This window comes from Cloeon dipterum, chromosome 3 (genome assembly GCF_949628265.1).
Source record: "Cloeon dipterum chromosome 3, ieCloDipt1.1, whole genome shotgun sequence".
NCBI classification, from domain to species: domain Eukaryota; kingdom Metazoa; phylum Arthropoda; class Insecta; order Ephemeroptera; family Baetidae; genus Cloeon; species Cloeon dipterum.
The window spans coordinates 19,494,193-19,515,709 of record NC_088788.1 but is presented as its reverse complement, the minus strand read 5'-3'; the positions used below and the strand labels follow the sequence as shown (position 1 = coordinate 19,515,709).

Here is a 21,517-nt window from a genome sequence, read left to right as displayed (position 1 = left end):
TCCTAATTTTTTAAAATAAATTGAACATAAAACCTTAGATTATGTTTCGTTGAAATCTTCCTTTTGACAACAGAAATGAAAAATTTATTAAATCTTTTCTCTCTCATAGCCAACCATCAACACAAAATATCTGCAATTTCAAATGCCATGAAATCAGGTTTAACTCAAGCGTGCCGTCAGAAAAAAGTCTTAAACGATTCGGCAAACCGCAACACGATCTGCGTCTCTGTCCGATCCAACAAATTCGATTCATATGCTCGATTACAATTTTGGGCATGCGAGATTATTTGCGAAGGCTAGTCCCACGACGATTGCCTTTCACGGTCGGCAAGCCTTTATTTCTCTCAGTCAGTCGGACGCGCGGTGACAGCTGCTTATTTAAAATTCCGCAAAACACTCCATCTGATTAGTAATTTTATTCTCCGCACTTTATTCGCTCGAATGGAGCCAAGAAATTGGTATTGTGTGCGTGCGTGATGGTGACGAAACAGCACTTTGTTATTTTTCCTCCCCAAGCGTCGGATTGGACGAAAACCAGTTTGCAATCGACTTTTCTCATTCTTCTCCGCGCACAATAGATGGAAACTTATGTGCTGTGCGCCAAACAGTAATTATTGTTGCCGCCGACAAATGATAGCAACAATAATCAAAAGTGGAAGCAGGGAGAGCGCGTCTCATCAAAAATTAACGTGCAAACATGTGCTGGCTCTGCGACTGGCGAGTCGTATATGTGTACGTGTGAAACGGGAAAGTCGATTTTTCGCACCGACAACCCTTTCAAAACAACACGGACTTTATATATCTTTATTTACCAGGAGCCAACAAGAGAGCTATTTTCGGCCTGTCTGGGGAAACCGAAAAACCGGATTTTTGGAATCAGTTTCACTTTCGAGTGCACGTTATTATTGGTTCTGTCGACCTTCGGCCCCGGCATTCGTATCAGCGAGGTGAGGACACGCACTCGCCGCTCTTTACGATCCCTTTGACTCATTTTAAGTGAACTTTCGTGTCGGCGCATTTTTATTCCCTCTCCAGCCGATTCAAAACTGCATCTTTTCTCTGCTGTAGGTATACATTTTCAACGTCTTATCAACTGACAATTTCTGCACCGAGTGATTTAATAACAATAAATACACTCACCTGGCAAAAGCGATAGTATTAAACAGCTTTTCACTCTTCGGTTGAGTTAAAAGGCATATTGAGAAAAAAAATCGTTGTTCTTCAATTTGATTCCTCCCGTGTTTACGTTGAGATATTTGAATGTAATCGAGGAACAAAGGAATTGAGGAGGAGGAGGAGGCAACAAACAATAAGAGAGCCCTCGAAACGATTTCAAAGCGCACAAGAAAATGCGTACGTATATATTTCTGTATGTAATAATGATCAACCCTTTTGGAATTAATATCCGAGGGCTCTTGAAATTCGCTCGCCAGCAGCAAGGGAGACGCGCAAAGAAAGGGGTTGTTTTTGTTATTAATTAATTAATTACCACGCCAGCAGTATAATCTTTTGTACGAATCTGTGCGCATTCGGAACAAGGCTGAATTAGCAGAAAACGCAGCGCCCTTTTGGTGTCATTACATTAGAATGCGGCCGGCCAAAGTGCTTTGGTCAGCAAATGAATTAAAAGCAAGGGGTTGCTTGCTGCTCAGAGTTTCGTTTACAAGTGCGAGAGAGGAGGACAAAAGCGCGCAACTTGTGGAAAAAGAGGCGAAATCGAAAGGGGCGAAGCCAACAGTTAATTGCCGCCGCTGCCGCCGCCGTTCACACTTATTCAGATTACACAGAAGCGTGTTTGTTTGTAACTCGAGCAGCGCTGAAAAAGCAGGGTGCCAAAGCGAAAAAGACCATTTTTCACCGGCGTTTTAATTGAGCCGTGTTAACAATCGAGTTTCAACCCTCTCTTTCCGCGCCGCTGAGACAAATTGCGAAAGTGAAAAATAACACTGCTCGCGAAAGCCGCTCTCCCGTAGCAATCCAAATTATTTGTTTCTCGCAATTTTTCCTGCTCATGTATGATAAGCACGTGAAATTGTTGCATCAAAATATAAATTTTTCCTAATTCGTGGCTGCAATAAGATTTATACATGATATGTGGGTGCTGTAACAATAAATTTAAACCCCTGGATTAATCTCAATAAATAGCAAAGTTAAATAGAATTTACTTCGTTCAAAATACAAAAAAAATTTAACGCCTTGATTCTTAGAATAACAATTACAACTCCTATTTAATCAAACTCGTGGGATACGTTTTTCACCAGTCGAAAACTGGCAGACAATACGCCACACATGCACGTGAGCAAAGCGGCTCTTTTGATTGCGGCCGAGTCGATCATGAAACACTGGAAATGGGATTGTATTTGTGCATTTGGTGAGCGGCGGGATGACAAAGCCGTTTTCCTCTCTTCCATTTACTACAACAATTGACACGCGCTTACAAAAAGCACTCAAGATTCCGGCACGCCCCCAAATCGAAACTAAACGGCGTCCGTGTCATTTGAAGCCTTTGAAGCCGGCAATTATGCACTTTTAAATATTAATTCGAGCTAATGGATTATTTTATTGAAGTGTGCGGAGGCGCAACGCAGCGCAGGTGTGACTTGACCGTTTTCAGCCGGCACATTAACTTTTGTTTATTCCCAACATACAGCCGGCTCTCGCAAAAAAATCTGTTAATATTTATGATTCGACGGCGAGCAAGCATGTGCAAAATCAATCTAATTAATCTCCTAATAGCCCCTAAAGTAACAACTTATTTGGCTTTGGAAATTGAAAGCAAACTTCCTGCGCCTGATGATTATCGAAATCGAATTACTCTCCTCGTAGATTTATAGCTGGAATAAAATTCAATTTTACAGCTCTATTTGTAAACAGGCAAAATTAAACCAAGCATGTGATGCCGTAAAGCAAAACCCTGAACCGTAAAGCTTTAGAGCATTTAGGCTGATTTCGTGTCTTGAGGTGCCGAGCAAATTATTAATTTTTTGAGAAAAATAATTCACGGGTGTGTTGCCGGCCTTTCCTTTCCGCTCGACTGGCTGTCAAATCAACTGTATTTTGTCAGATAGACCGGTTTTCCGAGCATAACAACAAGCAGCAAGTCGCTTTCGAGCAGCGTCCCTCGCTCTCCTCAGAATTATTATTTTCGCGCATATTTTATTATTATTTATCCCGATGCCAGCAGAGATTTATGTATTCATCACCTCTCGCGTTTTATTTTATTTGGCGTTACGTCAGCAGTGCCGGAGAGAGGGATTTGAAATTAAATTCGCGTGCAACAACACCTCCATACAGAAAATGGAACTCTCCCTGCGCGCACTCTCCGAAACGCCGAATCCAATAAAGTCAAAACAAATTGTCGATTCGCCCCACAGGTCCGTTTATTTTATTTCATATCGTTTGATGCACTCCAGAGAGGGTGCGAATTTTTATTCGGCTTGACGATTTTTCCATTACGCTCTCTGTTATTAGATTTCCTCCTAAATAAGGGTCCATGCACTCTCTCTCTCTCTCTCTCTCTCTCTCTCTCTCTCTCTCTCTCTCTCTCTCTCTCTCTCTCTCTCTCGTGGCGTCCACCCCTCGCACGGTGAATTTGGCGAAGGGACACATGCAAAAATAAAATTGCATTTTATAGCTGCAAATTAAAGTTGTAAAATTTAAAAGCTTTTTTATTTGCACAAAATTGGGGTATGTAAAAAACAAATGGATTGAATTAAAAAGCGTAACATTATTTGTTCCCCTGTGTAAGTCTCTTCTATTCTAACATACACTAAATATATTTTTCCAAGCACCAAATTTCAAGGGATTTCAATAGTTTTGAGAGTTCCTTTTAATATTACAAATCTTTAATTCCAATTTTATTTTCAAGGCTTTTGCAAGGTGGATTAGTGTATAGCAGCATTTATTTAATCCACAGTTTCCGGCAGGACTGGGCTTATGTTAAAATTTGAATATATTTTTTCCAGCCTGACTAATAAAAGTCCATTTATTCGTAAAACAAATGCTAAGTAGATCACACAAAAAATGTCTGTAAAATTATTTTTTTTTCATTTTTATTTAAGCTTTCTTCAATATTAAAAAATATCAAGCCGCGTCGTTTTGTTGTAATTTGGACATACAAAAATTATAGTTGAGGCAATTATAAACGCAAACAATTTCATTATTGAATGAAATAAAATTATAAAACCCTCTTCCAAGAAAAAATACGAAGAAATCCACCCTGCCCCATGGCCGGCGTTTTTGAAAAGCAAACGTACATGTGTCCAAACAGAAGAGAAGCAATGAGTCACATCGAATCATGTCAAAATTAATATCATAACTGGCCGCAGGCAAAGTAAAATGCATGTGTGTGGCTGGCTGCTGAGCAGAGAGAGATAAAAAATAAATAAATAGAGAGGAGAGTGCTCGCGATATTTGAAAAAAAGAAGGAGCGAAATGCAACTGTGTGTGCCCCTCGCTGCTTGAATAGGGGCTTTTTCATTACATATTTCGCCGGCTGAATATTGTATTGTCGGCGGTAATCTCGACAACAAACAATGGCGAGACGCATGGATAGATAAAAATGATTCGCGTCACTCATATTTGAGAGCGAACCTCTCCTCTCTCTCGCACACAAACCTACTATATGCGAGCAGCCCCTTATGTATCATATAATAATAATAATTTGGTCTGTGTATTTCAACAATGGAGAGAGACACGTTTGCCATTCGCGAGAGCTGAAAAGATACACTTTGGAGCACTCGTATTGCGGCTGCTGGTAATGATATAAGTGGATGCGAGCTCAACGAAAAAACGACTGGAAAATGCATACATACATAGTAACAGATGGCCGTTTTAAAAGAGCAGACGGATGGCAACAGCGGAGTGATCATGCCATTTAGAGGATTTGAGAGAAAGGGTTGATGGGATATTACAACTAAATCCAAAACCAATTACGTTTCACAAAAAGAATTGACCTGGTTGTCAACATTTTATGTCATTTTTCCATTAAATATTTAATAATTGAACTGTCTCAATAATTGTAAAAAGAAAATGAAATTTTATTTTGTTTCATATTTGGCATTTAATTATTTCACTGCATCATTCATTACAATTTATCGATGTTTGTTATTCATTGTCTTAAATATTGATAAAATAGATGAAATTAATGGAAAAAGCACAAAGCAGCGATAATTATAAAAATCTACAAAAAATTATTCAATTCAGAAACATCCCGTAATGAAAGAACTGTACGATTTACTCCCCTCATTTTGACACATATACAATCAGTTTAATGCCACAGTTGGCATTAATGTCTTCTTATTGTCAGACATTAGGGCTAAGCCAAAACTTGGCGACTTTGCTTTCCGCGATGAAACCGAAGCTTGGCCACGCCGAAAACACAGCCATGGCCAATTCAAGTAGCTTCGCACCGCTTTCTTTGCGTCGGGTGTGCGGTCGGCGTGTGTGTGTGTGCGTATGTGATTCTCTGCGGCCGACGAGGTTCCTTACCTGGCGCCAGGTGAGGTTATTAATATGAATTATGGCGAGCGGATCCTCTCTCGCCTATTTAATACGGCAGCGGCCAAACGGAGCAGCGAGTGTGTTGCGGTCTGTGGTCAGCACACATATAGGGCTCTCTCTCTCTCTCTCTCTCTCTTTTCATTAACTGAGAAGTTCCCGCGCCCCCGAGTCGGCCGGAAAACAAACGGCCAGATTAATTCCCTCTCCATTTCCAGAGTGCGAGTGTGAAAAAATGCCATTTGTTACACACTTTTCTTATCTGCGATTAATATCGGCGCCGAGTGTAAATCGAGTTTTTATTATTTCGCTGGCTGGATGGATTGATGGCGGCTATTTATTTTATTCCTCCTCGCCTTTTCTAATTATCACGACCTTTTCCCGGCGCACACAGCTGCCCGGCAAACAAATGCATTTGTAATCTGATGACATGGGTAAATTGAAAAAGTGAGAGAGAAAAAAAATTAACAATTTTCCCCGGCGGAAAGTGAACGTGGTAGTGGTATGAGAAGCAAAAAGCAAGCGAGCGCTAAGTGCTGCGGAATGATTTCATCTGGCATTTAATTGCCGCTGGTGATCTCATTTCATTCCGTTTGACCCCCCACCACCGGTCGGAGGCAGAGGACACACGTTATTTTATTTTTCATACTGCCCTTTAATTCAGGGAAAACAAAACAAGCACAGAGAGTGTGTGTTTTAAAATAATGAGGTGTCAGTGCGACTTTTATCGGCTGGCTGCATCTGAATAAGCTCTTTCTCGCTCTCTCTCCCGCAGTCACAACAAGCTGCTGTAACATGCACTAAGCCCCGCTGGCCGAGCTGCTCTTTAGCCAGCGTGTGATTTAGTTTATTAACTGCGTGCCGCCATTTATTTTGTGGAAAAATAGTGCGGCCGCCGCCGCGGGGTGAAAAACACAACAAGTCCATTTCGCTTTTACCAGGTGCTAATTGACACTCGGCCCGCCCGCGATGATTGAACACACTTTTTGATTTGACACTCGTTCCTGTCGAAAATGCGCTGCTAATTTGGCAACGCGTTAAATTTGGCAAAAACAACCACTGCTTTGTCACCGACGGTCCATTTTCTTTTAACAAGCCTAACTGAATCAATTAATCATTATATTTTTAAATACTAAATTTAGCTGACAACCAGCAAGTAGTCCATTCCTAAAAATAGGATTTTACCTCATTAATTTTTATGGATGCAGTTTAACAAAATAATTATATTTAATGGCTAATTAATCAAATTGAAATGTAATTTTCTACATTTTTAAATATACTTTTCCTTAGACAGCGCGTTATTGCAATTTTTACTAGGTGTTCAAGTTTGGAGCAAAGACGATTAAATTAAGAGACTAGATTCCAATATTAAAAAAGTCTTTTATGGCCCACTCTGTTGCACTGAAATTTTATTATACGCTATTAAATCGTTATTCATACATTTAAAATATAAATAACCTAGCTCGTCCTCGCATACTACAATCTTGCATAATTCCAGTTGCAGTCAGGATTTCCCGGTCATTTCGGCGCTAAATTTTTCAATTTGTCTTAAAAGTACGCATCGCCCCCTCCGGTCAGCTGGCAATCAATCACTTTGTCTCGGCGAGGCGCGTACACCTGCCCTATCTAGATTTGCGGCGTGAATGCAGCGGCCAGAAAGGGAATTATAAACGACCTTTTGACTGGTGTGCACTATTTGGCGGCAAAAGCTGGTGCGCGATGGTGTAAGTCGAGCGATTAGTCTTTGCCTCGGAAATTCGGCGAGTCAATTAATCAAACCACAGCAGCGAGCACGCGGCGCGGGATTATGCATGCGATTCACCCCCGTCCTGTGCGGGGAGTGAATTTATAAATTCGCCAGCCAGCAGCATGTGTCTGTGCATTCGTATCAAAGATTCGCCTTGATCTTGCGCGCTGCTGACATTATTATAAATTATGGCGCGCCTGTCTCCTGCTTTCCGGAATCTTTTTATCTCTGTTTACGCAGGGGTAGCTCGAGCAAACGAGATTAATCATTCCGTTCATTAATTTCAATCCTTGATTAAGTCAGACTTCATGGAACGCAATTTGCTAGTTTGACGCAACTGTAAGGGTCACCTGGGGAAATGTCGGACGCGCGCATGCCAATTGAAATTAATCTTGTGCGGATAACTGCTTAATTTATCGCACCGTTCTCTCAGAGTGAATCACTCTCTCTCACGAGACGCGCAAAGCCAGATTTGGCTATGAGATAAACGCTGTAATCACGTGAAACATGGCTCCTAATGAGAAATATAAAATATAAATACACTCTGCAGTAAATTAAAAATCTGAACGCTCCCTGAAGTTTAAGAATGATACATGTAAAGACTTATTCTTATTACGTTTGAGGTGAAGTTAGGATTTTTTATGGTTAAAAACCAACCTAAAATACTTTTGAGCATAGTGCTGCACTGCGAGAAAGGGCTTAGTACCAAGAGTATGAGTGGTACACACAAAATTATTATTTACGCATTTGAAGAACAAATGTCATTGGAATTCAACTGATGGCAGGTGATCATCGTGCAATATGATGAAATTCAATATTTTCGCCAATTCTTGAGTGACCCAGCCGTGCTTTAACTTTAAATTTTTCCCTTATACAAAATAAACAACTTAGAAAATTTAAATTTAAGTGCTAATAATTTCAAATTAATCCAAATGTGTCTATTTGTCCGCAGACCCGTCAAGACTGGAGAAGTCACCCCTGCTGGCCAACGGCTACAACCACCCTCCTACACACCTGAACCCTATGCAGTTCATGCAGCTGAACCACCACCCAGCGGCCGCGCACACGGCCATCCTCTCGCCAGCCGGCATACCCCTGCCCTCGAGCCACGGCCTCTCCAGGTCCGACGGCTCCATCATCAAGAATCAGCCCGGTGGCATGACCAGTATCGACGCTCTCGCCAGGTGAGTATCAGTCCTTCTCAGGACTACAAATTAATTTAAGCATAAATCATCAAAATAGATTTTGAAGAGTTTCTACCAAGCAGTCTCATGATTTTATTTTTTAAATAGCAATATTCCCTTTCATTATTAAAATATTATAGATTTTAAAACCTTGTGGACTTTTAAAATTAGAAACCCCCATTAACATTGGAATGTTCCAAAAATCCCGATTTATTTTTTTATCTTTTATTGTTCATTTCTTAAGTAAATACAGCAAGACAGGCGTTCCTTTGTGCGTGATTTGGCTTCACGGGACAGCGTTTCAAAAAGTCCTCGGTGCGGTTCAAAAGGCTCTTCAGTGGGCTGGGTCCCTGTGCGGCCTGGTGCGCCCATGCTATCCACTCGCGGTGTTATTGGGACCCGGGTTTCAGCATTCGTGCTAGTCCAGTGCGCGCCCTTCCCGGTCCTTGGACGGGGATACAACGAAAAAATCCATGTAATCTTATATGAGTGACTAGGAATGTGTGTGGAGATGCATATTGTTTCGTCGGGTGACTTATTTTGACGAATGACAGCGTCTCAAGTAGGAGATGAAAAGCCTCTTAGGTTCAAGTCGTAGAAATGCAGTGTTGCGCACAATCAGCGCGATTTAATGTGCCATTGGAAACGTGTTAAGGAAAATGCGAGAAAATCGCGACTAATTACGGCAAATCCGTGTTGCTACGCGCGTCGTGGAAGCCATAGCTCGGAGATTATTTCAGCAATTTTGTGTCGTTTTACGACTGCCTGCGCTCGTGACGATCGATTTCAATTAATTTAACATCTCGCTCGGTCGACACGCTGGATAATGTGCCGATTATTGCGCGCGCGGCCAATTTAAATGCAAAACAGCCCCGACAGCATAAATATCAATTTATGCCCGCGCAGTTATAAATTTGCTCTATGCTGACAAAGTGCTCCTAATCGCTTTCCGAATGCAGCTAAGAGTCCTCTGCTCGGCCGATTTTATGGACGCGATTCAATCGCGTACCGGCAATTAATTAATTTACTACCGCGCAGATGGGACACACGCGTGACAGACGTGACCTCGGCTCCGTTCCGAAATGAAAATCACTGAAAACCGGTTAAGTTTATGCAAGTCTCAAAATACCCCGCGCAGTGAGAGGGGTGCAAAGTTTTGTTTGTGCTCGAGGAATTCGGAGAAGTTTGCCCACCGACACTTGAATAATTGAGCACACAATTAAATGGAGAATCGTATATACGCGCGAGCGTCTTAACTGAATAAGTGACTAGCCGAGTGAGTACACAAACGCACACATCCCCCGACGTGCAGCACCTGCATTAAACATAATTTGCATGCAACAGGCCCTTTGAAGGCGCGCCGAGGAGCTCGTGCGGATTTATAGAATATTTATAATCCGTCTTATGAAAGATTTGCATTTTAATTAAAATCCGTCGTCATCGCTCGGTTATGAGCGCAAAAGCGGCCACGGCAGCTTTTCCACCAAGATCAAAATAACCAGAAATTGTGTATGATTGGCAGGTCTGGCATTTGGGAAAACTGCCGCGCTGCTTACGAGGACATAGTCAAACGTCTCGAAAGGTATGTTCAACAATTTTCTTTCTTCTGCCCTCCCTCCACTCCCGCTGATGTTCGAGTGAAATTGAGTATGAAAAATCGCAAAATATCGTCGTGGAAATGTGCGGTGCGCGGTCACACTCGATCGTATTTTGTCGCCCGGTCGCTTCATGGTGGTCGCGTTTCGTGGGTGATTTTATGGATTGTTAATTTGCAACCGCGAGACAGCCCGCAGCCTTTGATTGATTGGACCGCGTGCGAAATTCGGACTCGGCCGGATGAATTATTAATTACGAACCTTTAAAATGAGGAAAGCATCCGCGCTCATCACTCTTGACTCGGCGCGTTTGCCCAAATGAGCCGGTGAATCAATCAGTCGACGAAAAAGTGCTATTAATTTTGGGCGGCCCTCTGCTGACCGTGAGAGAGCACATTTGAACTCATATGTTTTTCTTAGTTGGGATATAGATAATCATCACGGAGAAAATTCCATGAAATATTAGCAGTGCTTTAAATGGTTTCCAGTAAAATTACAGAAACGTTTAAGAACAACCAGAGTTTTGAAACCATACTAAATAAAAATCTATTTAATTCATTTAACTCTTCCGTTTTTTAATGTACAATGAACAGGGATTATGCATGGTAACGCATACTTATTGTTGCTTCATATCATAGCCCTCTTGTCATGGCTTAAAAAACTGCTCAAGAACCTTCCCAGTTTTGGATATTACTGTTGTAAATTGCTGCAACGATAGAATTGAGGCTTGGCTCTAAATATATTGTTTTTAACCTTATTTTTCATTTGAAGTAATAATAAAAATCATGACCTGAAAAAATGCAACAGTTAAATTTATCAAACTACATATATAATTATGAAAAATATCACTTCCATGACAGATTATTACCAAACCGAAATTTTTAGTTTTAAGAAAGCTTTATGTGTACATAAACGGATGAAATCAAGACTGGTCTATGAGTTAGGTGAGACTGATTATTTTATAAATGATTTAAAGAATAAATTCTCCCTTCAAGTTACGCCTGTGTATTACAAATTTTTGGTAAACATGATGAATAAAAAGCAAAATATTCACCCTAATTTTTACAGCACACCAGCTATGACAAATATGAACTGGTGGCTTCCTCATTGTAAAGATCGGTATGTATTTACGAGACACTCATTCCATGGCTATCATTTCCTTATTTGACAAACATTTTCATCTTGATATTTCTGCCAATTTATAGATATGTATCATTTGCTCATAAATTGTAAAAATAGTAGTATCACATTATTCCACGCTGCTAAATATCCTAAATATAAAAAAAGTATTTCCTTATAACTAAATCAATTTTGTTATATATGATAAATTTCATGTGTAGTACACCGTTGGTGTCTAATAAATATAGTATCAGTTATATAAAACTTTCGTTTGAAATTTAATTATATATTTCTTTAATATCTGATTAAACTATTTTAATATCTCCTTTGAATTTATTAATGTTTTTTTCTCAAATTGTTCAAAAAAGAGTTTCAGAAAATCTTTTCCCTTGTTTCCCTCTGGTGTGGAGCTAGCGTCACAAATTTTTAAGAGATGGACGGGGCAGTTATTAATGATTGAGACTCGACGACAAGTTGCCGGCCGCGCGCCGTACGTCCGTGGGGTGAATTCTGATGAGGCCGTCGTTATCTCATCTCGCTTGAATCATGCAACCCCTCAGATATCAAAAGTTCCGGGGCAGTTAAATACTCCTTATTGACACGCCGGCCGAATATTAATCATTAAAAAGCGACCTTTTCGCACGGCCGCCCTCGCACGCAGGCACACACTGCGACAAATCGATCGCCGCGCACACACACCAGACCGGCACTTGAGGACACTTTGCACCTTACACGCGCGTGATAAATGATGATGTGGTCTTCTACTTTTCCACCCCGACGCAAGGGTGGAGTTATCGACCGAAAACGGCAAAAAGAGACTTCGGCAGCGTTTTTTTTTAAATTTAATCGCAGTGAGTTGAATATTGAAAATAAAAAGAGTTAGGTTGAAAATGAAATAAATGATGGCCTGAATATGCTTGCCAAACGTGTCATTATCCGGTTTCCCATTTTGTTTTTAAATCCCGTGTTCAGTGTGCATAATTTAATGTGGCTGGGAGTTGCATAATAATTGCGGCGGGAGCGGCGGCGAAGGCCGTGCGTCTCGTGACGGAATCGGCATGTGCAAAAAATAAATGTTTTGATATTTATGCTGGGCCGTGAAGTGCGCGCGGCCGAGCGAGAGTCATGTGTGTGTTGGTCGGTGCGCGCAAACAGAAAGCAGCCGAGCATAATTTTAGTCTTGTGCTGATGCTGCTGTTGAGGATTTATAAAGTGCGCGTTCGTTCTCTTTCTCGCGCGTTCATAAAAGTGGCCAGCAGCATCCGGAGTTTGTTATGACTTACGGATCATATCATTCGACACTTGCGATTCGTTTTTAAATATCGCGTCCCCGTCTGCAGCGAAAGCCGTCGGCCAATTCAACAAACACACAGCAGCCCTGCGCCAGAAAAGCATCTGCATCTTTTGCAACTCCGCAAATTCAGTCTGAAACATTTTGAGGAATGGTGACCGGAAAGGACAGATATAGCCTCTTAGGTCTTAAAAATTAAGCTTCCTTAAAGTCAACTCGTGGATTTTACAAAATTTAACTTTATAAATCGTGTCCGTTTCGAAAAGTAAATTAAATATATTAAAAATTCAAACGGTCATTCACACAAAATAAAAAATAATGGGAAAATCAGAGTCATGCATGATACATAACATGTTACATAGTTTACCGAGTCTGTTGCACTGCTGATTTGTCCTGGTTTTTTTTAATAAAATATTTTTTAGTACTTTTTGTTCATTATAAAAGGGAAGAACAATCAAAAGCTTTCCGGATGTATTCAGTTACGAAATATTAAACGGTTGGTATCAGTTAACCTTTTGATAAGATTGAACGCAGAATTTCCGCTAATGACACCACAGTTTAAAACAAAACGTCACCGGAAAAGCCTTTTCGTTCTGTCCGGCATGATTTAAGCGATTAATCCAGCGTGATTGGTGGTTTCGCTGCAGAAAGTGACTTTCGGCGTTGTCCCCGTGATCCGCCTGTAATCCCGGCTCACAAACAAATGTGCCAGATTAAAATGCTCCCCCCTCTCGCTGGAATTTTTCACCGGGGGTGATTTCACCCCGCTAATGAAATTGTACGAATGTCGAGCAAGATTAGCTTGTCAAGTGCCAGCCGGTGAAAAACTCTGGCTCGCTAGAAATGTTTTCCTCTCATTCCATTTCGTTGAGTGACAGTTCATAACGCGCGCGGGGCAAAAAAACACTCGGATTGCGAGACAATTTGTTCATTTCGTTCGTCGCGCATATTTCGCGCGTGCCACCATCTGAATAGTGCAAAGGGAATTTTCTTATTACGTCTCCACGAAAACGCATAAACATATATGAATGCTGTGGAAATGAGAATTCTTGCTCTGCTCGCACGTTTTCAAAAGGGAAGTAAAAAATATGGCAGTTGAAGTGTTTCTGGAACGAGGATGACGGAGGAAAATCAAGAAAACTACGACGAAGTTGTAAAAAATCATGACATTTATAAATGACATATAAAATGCGGCCTTCCGTGCACAAAGTCCTTCATTTACGTGTCTACAAAATACAAATAAAATACATAAAAAAATTCTGGTTGATATAGATTCTCGCTTTGATTTTCACTTTGTGTTGCATTAAAGACAGATTTTGAGATTAAGCATATTTTAAATCAATTTTAAACTCCCATCGTCTATTAATTTTTTTGCACACGAATTGCAAATTTCGTTCCTCTCAATTTATAGACATTTTTAAAAGATTAAAAATCAGAAAAGGAAGCTTTTTTAATTTTTTTTTTCGTTATTTTAACTAACGCTTTCTGATAATGAAAAATTTATCAGATGATCCTACAATATGTCCTGCTGGCGATTTGAGATTGGGTGCTAATGCCAACTTCCTGCTTTCCGTGGAAGCAGTCTCCTTAGCATATTATATTCTCCTCTACTGCACGTTCGCAAATTTTCACCATTAGAGAATAATATTTGTATAATCCTGTGCTGCGGTGGATTAGAGGCGAGTTTGTTTTTGTTGGGACCCCCGCTCGAGCGCGCGTGCGATTCAAAAGTGAAGCTCGCGTTTTGATTAAAAGCAGCCGCATTCCTGGTCGCGCCGAAAATAAAGCGTAATTAAGGGCATCGGTGGTGAATAAAAAGCGCGCGGGAGAAGTTATTAAAATGTTTCGCCATTAATCATTCCGAGCTTACTTACTTACCGTATTATTTTTCGTCACTTGTCATCTGACGTGCGGCAGAATTTCGGAGAGCGAAAGTAGCCGTCATCCATCATAAAGCGTCGGCGGTGGATCGAAAAGTGTAAAAAACAAACGCGCATTCGTGTGTCTAATAATAATAATGAGAGGGTGCTTTCGAGACAAATGAGCTGCTGCGGATGACACGCGCGTTTATTAAATTCGAGACGTTTTTTCCGCGGGGCTCAGATGCCGAGTGCCGGCGAAAAACGCAATCGAGAGGCTAATAATAATGTAAGGCGGCTCCTAACAGGGCATCATCTGCCACCGCGCGAGCCCTCATTAAATATTAAAATCATTATCACTCGCGGCTAACAGCATTTTTATGTCTCCGAAAAAGACACACACAATGATGCATTTTCTCAGCGACGAAAAACTCCCTCGCGGCTTAATCTGAGCAGTAAAATTCAGAGGAGAGAGACTGTAAATTCCCAGTGCGACATAGAAAAATGCTTCCTTTGTATGTTCAAAAATTTTACTTTTCCTCATCAAGAAATTTTTATTAAAGTCATTTGAGGATAACTATTGAAAAAGAATATGCTCGTTTTACTCATTATTTTTTTTTGTAAATTCTTTTATCCTTTATCGTATGTATTTATGGTGCCCGGGGTTTTACTTCCATAGTAAATTATGAATTTGATTCAGTACTTTTTAAACATTGTATTCGCTACGAAGATATTAAAACAAAATCAAAACCATCAAGGCAAGCAAATATATTTTTTTCCCATAAAGGCAATATGGTTTTTTAAGAGGACCTGCTTAAAAAGCTAAAAAGGATCGCGGAAAGTACATATTTCGCACAGACAGTGTAAAGGTTAAAGGACAGGGCACCCCCAATGCGGTGAGCACAGCAGGGTGTCTCCGTCGTGTTTTATTTCCACGGGGCGGCAATAAATGCCAAACTCGCAGGTTTGCCCAGTCCTTTGTTTTTATGCGCGCACATAAACGACGAGTGTGTTCAGTTGAATATTGTGTTTGCAGACACGGGGCGGCGGACGCACCCCTGACGAAAGCAATCTGCCTGTTGACTCGGCCTTTACAGCCAATAATGGACGTCCATTTGCTGCCTTATTTTTTTATTGCCGGCGTGTGAATGCATTAAACGCCTTCTCTCACTGCTGGCGCCGGCCTGGGAAAATTAATCAGCACTTTTCATTGTCTATCGCGCAGCAGCTAATGGTCGACCTTTGATTCCCGATCGACACGTGTGATTTGCTTTCTTGATTTCCATCGCAACTGGCGCCGACGTCGTGACCGAATGAGTGACAACGCTTCGGAAACTCGGTTGCATAACTAATCAGGGGGCGTCGCTTTTGGAATTTCAGGCAAAGTCAAAACAAAAAGAATAGAGATTATCTCTATTCTATATCCCTCAATAAAAAAGACTTTCACGGCAAGGAAAAGAAAAAGAACATTAATTTCTCTTGAAACGGTTTATTTGAAAAAAACATTATCTGGATCACAATGAAAATGGAAGATTAGCATCACCGCATTCCAAAAGTTGCGTGAATGGTGCCATTATTTGAAACGCTTTCGAACGTTTCCACTGTTATTAATTCAGTTACTCTTACAAATTCGACCAGAAGATAACTTGAAGGTATAAAATTTCTCATTTTTCACCAGCGGCACTGAAAATACCGTCGGTTGGAACGGGAAGTTGCTAAAAGTGTTGCGAAAATAGGCGTATCAGCAAGTTCGGTCTTTTGTCTTAATTGGAGAGGCTCTTGTCTGCGCGCATTCGAAAATACGTGCGGGATATCGGATATCAGAGAAATCTGTCGATTGCCAGCGCAAGGGTTTTTTGTTCTGAAAGCAGGAGTGGGCGGCAAGCGAACGCGTGCCCCTGTTTCCAAAAGTACATACGTATATGTGTGGATTTATCGTCGTCGTCGGCAGACAGCGCATCTCAAGAGTCTCGAGAGTGCTGATGCTGCGAGATGTCGGTTTGTGGCAATTCTTTTCTCTCGTTTTAAAGCACACTGCCCTTTTTGATCGCGCATATAAAAAGCAGGCCTCTCATTCAAACGGTTTTTACCGAGTCAGCACTTGGCCAAATGACCCTTGAGCCCGACTAAAATTCAAATCCGACCGGTCCATTTATTTCAATTCCTGCGCGCCGAGCGCGACTTCAGACTTGATCACACGCTGATCCATCAACCACCCCCGGCGACACTCGCACCCCCGTGTCTCGGGGGTGTTTTGCTTGCAATGCGGCTCAAGTGGATCTGAAAAAAGGATTTCCTCTACTTTGCCAACAGATCGAAGTTTTCGCGTTTTTAAAAATATTTCTCCAATCGATATTTATGTATTTATTGATCATTTCTATCATAGCGATTTAACAAGGTTAGACTTTTTAGCAGCAATACACCAATCATTTTTATGATTTTAAAACTGCTCTCATTTAATTTATTAAATATAAATTTTATGCAACGAATTCAAAGCAAACTTCATGGATGTTTTTATCGCAATAATATCAGTCATGGTGTGCTGGTAGAAGAAAGGTCGATTTTCAAACAATCCTTAAAAAGTGCGAAAGAATTTCTGTCCTGAGTCGAGTCGTTGGCGACTATCGGAGCGGAACAAATTGGTCTGTGAAAATTCGGGCGCGCAATTTATCGTTGAGGGCTGATCAATCTTTCCCGCCGTGACAAGTGATATTAAAAAAGTACGGGGTGGGCTTGTGTTGCCCTCTTTTCAAAGGGCGAATCGGAATAAATCTGTTTTCTTCACACTCGCAGCGAGTGTTTTGACTTGTCTAGGCTGTTGCGAATGTAAAAAATAGCGGCAAGGGTTGGCTGCGGGAAAAATGACTTTTTGATTGATTTTTTCGCCGTCGCCTGGGCGTGAGAGTGAGAGTGTTTGTGCGGTGATATGCAGATTAACACACTTTTATTTATTGCACGGTTATTCGTCTTTGTTGCGCTTTCGACTGTGAAAAATCGGCGGCTTCCTCATCGCCTGGAAAAACCGTTCGCAAGGCCAAATTCAATTTATTTCCAACGCGTGCAGATTTGCCCGTTTCGAAACGGGAATCTGATTAATTAAACTTTGTCCGGATTCGATTCACACCCATTTTTCTCCATTAGTCCGACAAAAGCGTGTCTTTCTCCCACGACCGCCGCGGTCCTTTTGACAGGCCGATTCCTGTGAAAACCGACCAAGTGTCCAAACAGCAGAGATAACTCTAGCATTTATCATGGGGAAACGCAGTATTATATATTATTAAGGTTTGTTTAATAGAAACGTCACAATTTTTATCTCCCGACTTTGATTAATTAATCGGTGGCTTGAGCATCACGCACTCGGCAACTTAAAGAGTTAGACCCGTCTCTTTTCTCTAATTCCCTGTTCTGCCTTGGAAAATAGACCTCGGAGAAAGAGTTTAACGTACACGAAGGCAGGTGTTAAAATATCACTGCAGCAGACTCGCTATATTTTATTCATTAAATATAGAGGACTAACAATTCCTAGAAAATCATAACAATTTTATTCATTTTTCTTGGAAAAAAAATGAAATCTTAAGAATCCGTCGAGCTAACAATTTTTGTTTAATTTTTTCTTTCTTAAATGTAAATATTCTGGTATATAGTTGCTTTTCTTCTTTGAGTATATTAAAGTCGTTTTCGGGACTCTTTGGACACGTGTATTGGATTCAAGCGTGGTATGAGCGTTGCAGATTTTCCCCTGGGCAATGCACAAAAGGCTCAATTCATCATCCGGCGGCGGCGGAATCGTCGTCTTTTTGTTGATAGTCGCGCTGACACTTACACACTGCTAAACGCGCGCGCGGACAAGATCATCTCGGCGAACATTAGTCAAAAAAGGCTGACGGAGAATCAAAAATAATATCGCTCGCCGACTTGCCTGTGAGTGAGCCGACAGGGGAAATCAAATCGCTTTTTAGAGAAAATGCATCATTTGTCAAAAGATGCAACAACAGCTGCCAGCTGCTGCAGTTGATTTTCCTTAGCCGCGCGTGACGTAATTTAGGAATCAATTTCGCCGCCGTACACGACGAAATACACTCACGCGAATGTGCAACCGCACACCTCGGAAAAGGCGCTATTCGATTTGACTAATTGAAAAGCTTTTTAGTCCCCGCGCGCTCGATTTGATCCGATTGAGTTGTTTTTCTCCGCGAGAGCACGCGATGTCTTAAACTTTTGCATTACCTGATCCAATTTGTTCAAAGTAACGACATTCATTGGGACCAATCATGTAATTTTCTTAGCATATTTATTTATAGAATAAATTTAGTGGAACCTTTCCACAAAAATTAAACCCCGTTGAAAATTGTCAGCTTTATTTCTTACGTCGCTGGCAAGAAATGTTTTCAGCTACGGTAAAGAAACTGACTTTTGAAGGTCGTAAGTAAATTCATTCAAGGCACAATGGAGAGAAAAAAATGTGAGTTTCACTCAATTCGAACGAGCGTTAAGCAACGAGTTTTTGCGCAGAAAATCGAGTATTACGGGTAGGTGGAGCAGAAAATGCGTGACAGATGCGAAACGCGAGACTGCAGATTCGAAACGATATGAGAGAGAGATATTGATATAATTTGAGGCACCCTTTGCTGCTGTTAGCGGCGGGATCTGGTTTCTCGGCGGATGAGAGGCAGGCAGGGGCTCGTCGTGGCGCACAGCACATTTCCAGTTGCTCATTAGCGATGCTGCTCCAGATTGGCATTCCCAAAAGACACAACCGGGCTGAAAAAAGACGGCGGCGGGCAGCACAATTTAAAAGATGTGCTTGTTAACAATCACGTTTCGGAAACGAGAGGGTAATTTGATTGATGAGCTACATTAATGGCAAATTACACCTCAACAAAAAGCGGGGACGAGAAACTCGAAACTCTCACTCGTACACATATAAAAAAGAATAACGCGTCGCCAAAGAAAAATGGAATATGTATCGTTAATTCTCAAAGGGGGCTTTCTTATCTGGCCGACTCGGCTGCGGAATCACGCACCGGATTATCAGCAGCTCCGAATTTATGTAAAATAAACAAGAAAATGCAATTTTTGCTCCTTCTCGCGCCGAGATCAAACACAATTTATTTTTTCTTATCGGCGAAACCTTTTTTCGAGCCGAATCAGAAGCAAATATTGAAAAGTTTAAAAGCCTCCCGCGTAATAAAAGCGCGTGGCAGAGAAATGGTGTGAATAAGGGTGTTAGAGATAAGGAAAAATATGCTCGGCTCTCTCCGAAAGCCATCCTCTCCTTATCCCGCGAAATGCGTTTCTGCGACGCGAGCCACGGGATTATTTCCCGTTTAAAATTTACAATCGCAGAAAGTGCGCTTTTCTGCCGTTCCGCCGCTGCTTTATCAGCAGACGACCCCCGCGTGCACTCAATTGATCTGCTCGAATTCACACCCTTCACCCCTCAATCATTTTTCAAAACCGCGCACTTCCGCCGCCGAATGGTGAAAGTTGCCAAAGACTTCGAAGAAAAAACTTGCGGCAAAAGGTGCTAAATTGCGGAGTCTGTCGTGGAGAAAAATGAATAACCGCAAGCCTTGTTCGACTTTTAACGATTTCATAATCACTTCTTGAGGCGTCTTTTCCACCGGAGGTGGCAGCTGAAAAAAAAATATTAACTCCCCCTTTGGTCAGTGATCGAGGGCGAGCAGGCTTTTTGATTGACTCAATAATTTCGCAAAGACAGCCAGCAATTAAAATATCGAAACGCACGCACCTGCTGATTTGAATAAAATTAGAGTTGTCTGTTTTTATTTACCTTTTTACGCCACTCGCTCTCTTCGTCGGGCAGGTGATAATGAAAAGTCTTCGGACGGCAGATAAAACGAGCGTTTAGGTGCTAACTATTTCTCACAAATTACAGTTCTCCGCTCTCCGCGTCGCTCTCTCTTGGATACAAAGCACACGACGCTTGCTTTAACAACGACTCCGCAACCCTTTCTCTCCCCTTTGAAAAGCAATAATACAAGAATTCGCGCGTCGATTTTAATAATAATTACGTTTCTCTGAGAGCAATTTCAATTTTCGGCAGCGTCCCCCTTCAAACAAAAATTAATAATTCGTGCTCCCTCTTATTTCCAGAGTTTGCTCTCGGTTTTACAAACGTAATGAGCAACTAATCCTCTCGAACTGACCGTCTCTTCTTGCCGAGTAGCAATCGATATCTTCTGCGCACAAAGAACGAAAGAAAGAGAGCTAATTGGCATGCAAAAAGGGGGATCTGAATTCAATCGAGATGAAAATCGAACAATGCGTAATCCGGCGGGCGTAATCTGAAAAATATCTCTTTGCGTCCGTCTCCCTCCATATCTGCGAAGGAAGATTTGCGAATGAATTTATCGACTTTGCTCGACTTTTACGACAAATTCCGCAGCCGAGCACGAAATTGAATTTGCAAATTACGGCCGTCTGGAATGCCGATTTCTTTATTACTCGCGCCGGGGATTAATTGGAAACTAATCCGAGATCGATTGCGTGCGTCCATCACGGCGAATATGCAATTATTATAAATGGGGGTGCGGGCCATTTTTCACGGCGATTGTCTTTCGCTGATAGCGATCCATCTCTGCGGGCGTTTGATTAGGGCGAGGGTGGAGAAGAGAAAAAGCAGGAAATCGGCCAAATTGGTCAAGACACGGAGCAATTTGGGCGCTATTGCCGGCCAGCAGGGGTAAAAATGTGTGTTTGAGCTGTTTATCAGACGGCAAACATGCCCGAGCGGGAGGAAAGCACAGAATTTATTTCGTCTGGCAGCGGAATTGCTGCCTATTCTCTCAAACAACAGTAGAGCGCCGAGAGGGAGGGAGGGAGAAAAGTTGCTCTTTCCGTTATGGTTTCTAAACTTCGAATTTAAAAACAAAAATTTTGAATGACAATAATTTATGACCGGAAAAATTTCAAGAATTTTTGTTGTCTGAGAGGGGAAAAGCAGATTCAAAGAATTCGTGACTCAAAGGCACAAGGGCAGCTTTCTTGAATTCTATTTGAATAGGAAATAAAACTCTTTGCTATGGGTCTTTTGTGTTTGGTTGGGACTTTTTTTTTGAAAAAAACACTCCTAGCAGAGACAAAAAAGGGGCATTTTCTTCAGGCTTGAGAAGTTTCATTTCATCTTGTTTTACGAGCTTTGCACAAATGCAAAAGGACCTACGGCGCATAAAATGCTGCAAGACACATCACTTCTGCTT

General features: G+C 41.4%; 1 protein-coding gene across 15 annotated transcripts in view; it reads left to right on the top strand.

The window, feature by feature from the left end:
- The window catches only part of dac (dachshund), a 91,172-nt gene that overhangs the window by 34,523 nt on the left and 35,132 nt on the right, over nt 1-21,517 (top strand). For 14 of the 15 annotated variants that reach the window (XM_065486736.1, XM_065486729.1, XM_065486735.1 and 11 more), the window contains 2 exons: nt 8,199-8,430; nt 9,953-10,012. In XM_065486736.1, coding sequence (XP_065342808.1) covers nt 8,199-8,430; nt 9,953-10,012 — 292 coding nt within the window. The remainder of the gene's footprint in view (nt 1-8,198; nt 8,431-9,952; nt 10,013-21,517) is intronic. The other variant, XM_065486732.1, reaches the window with a different exon arrangement.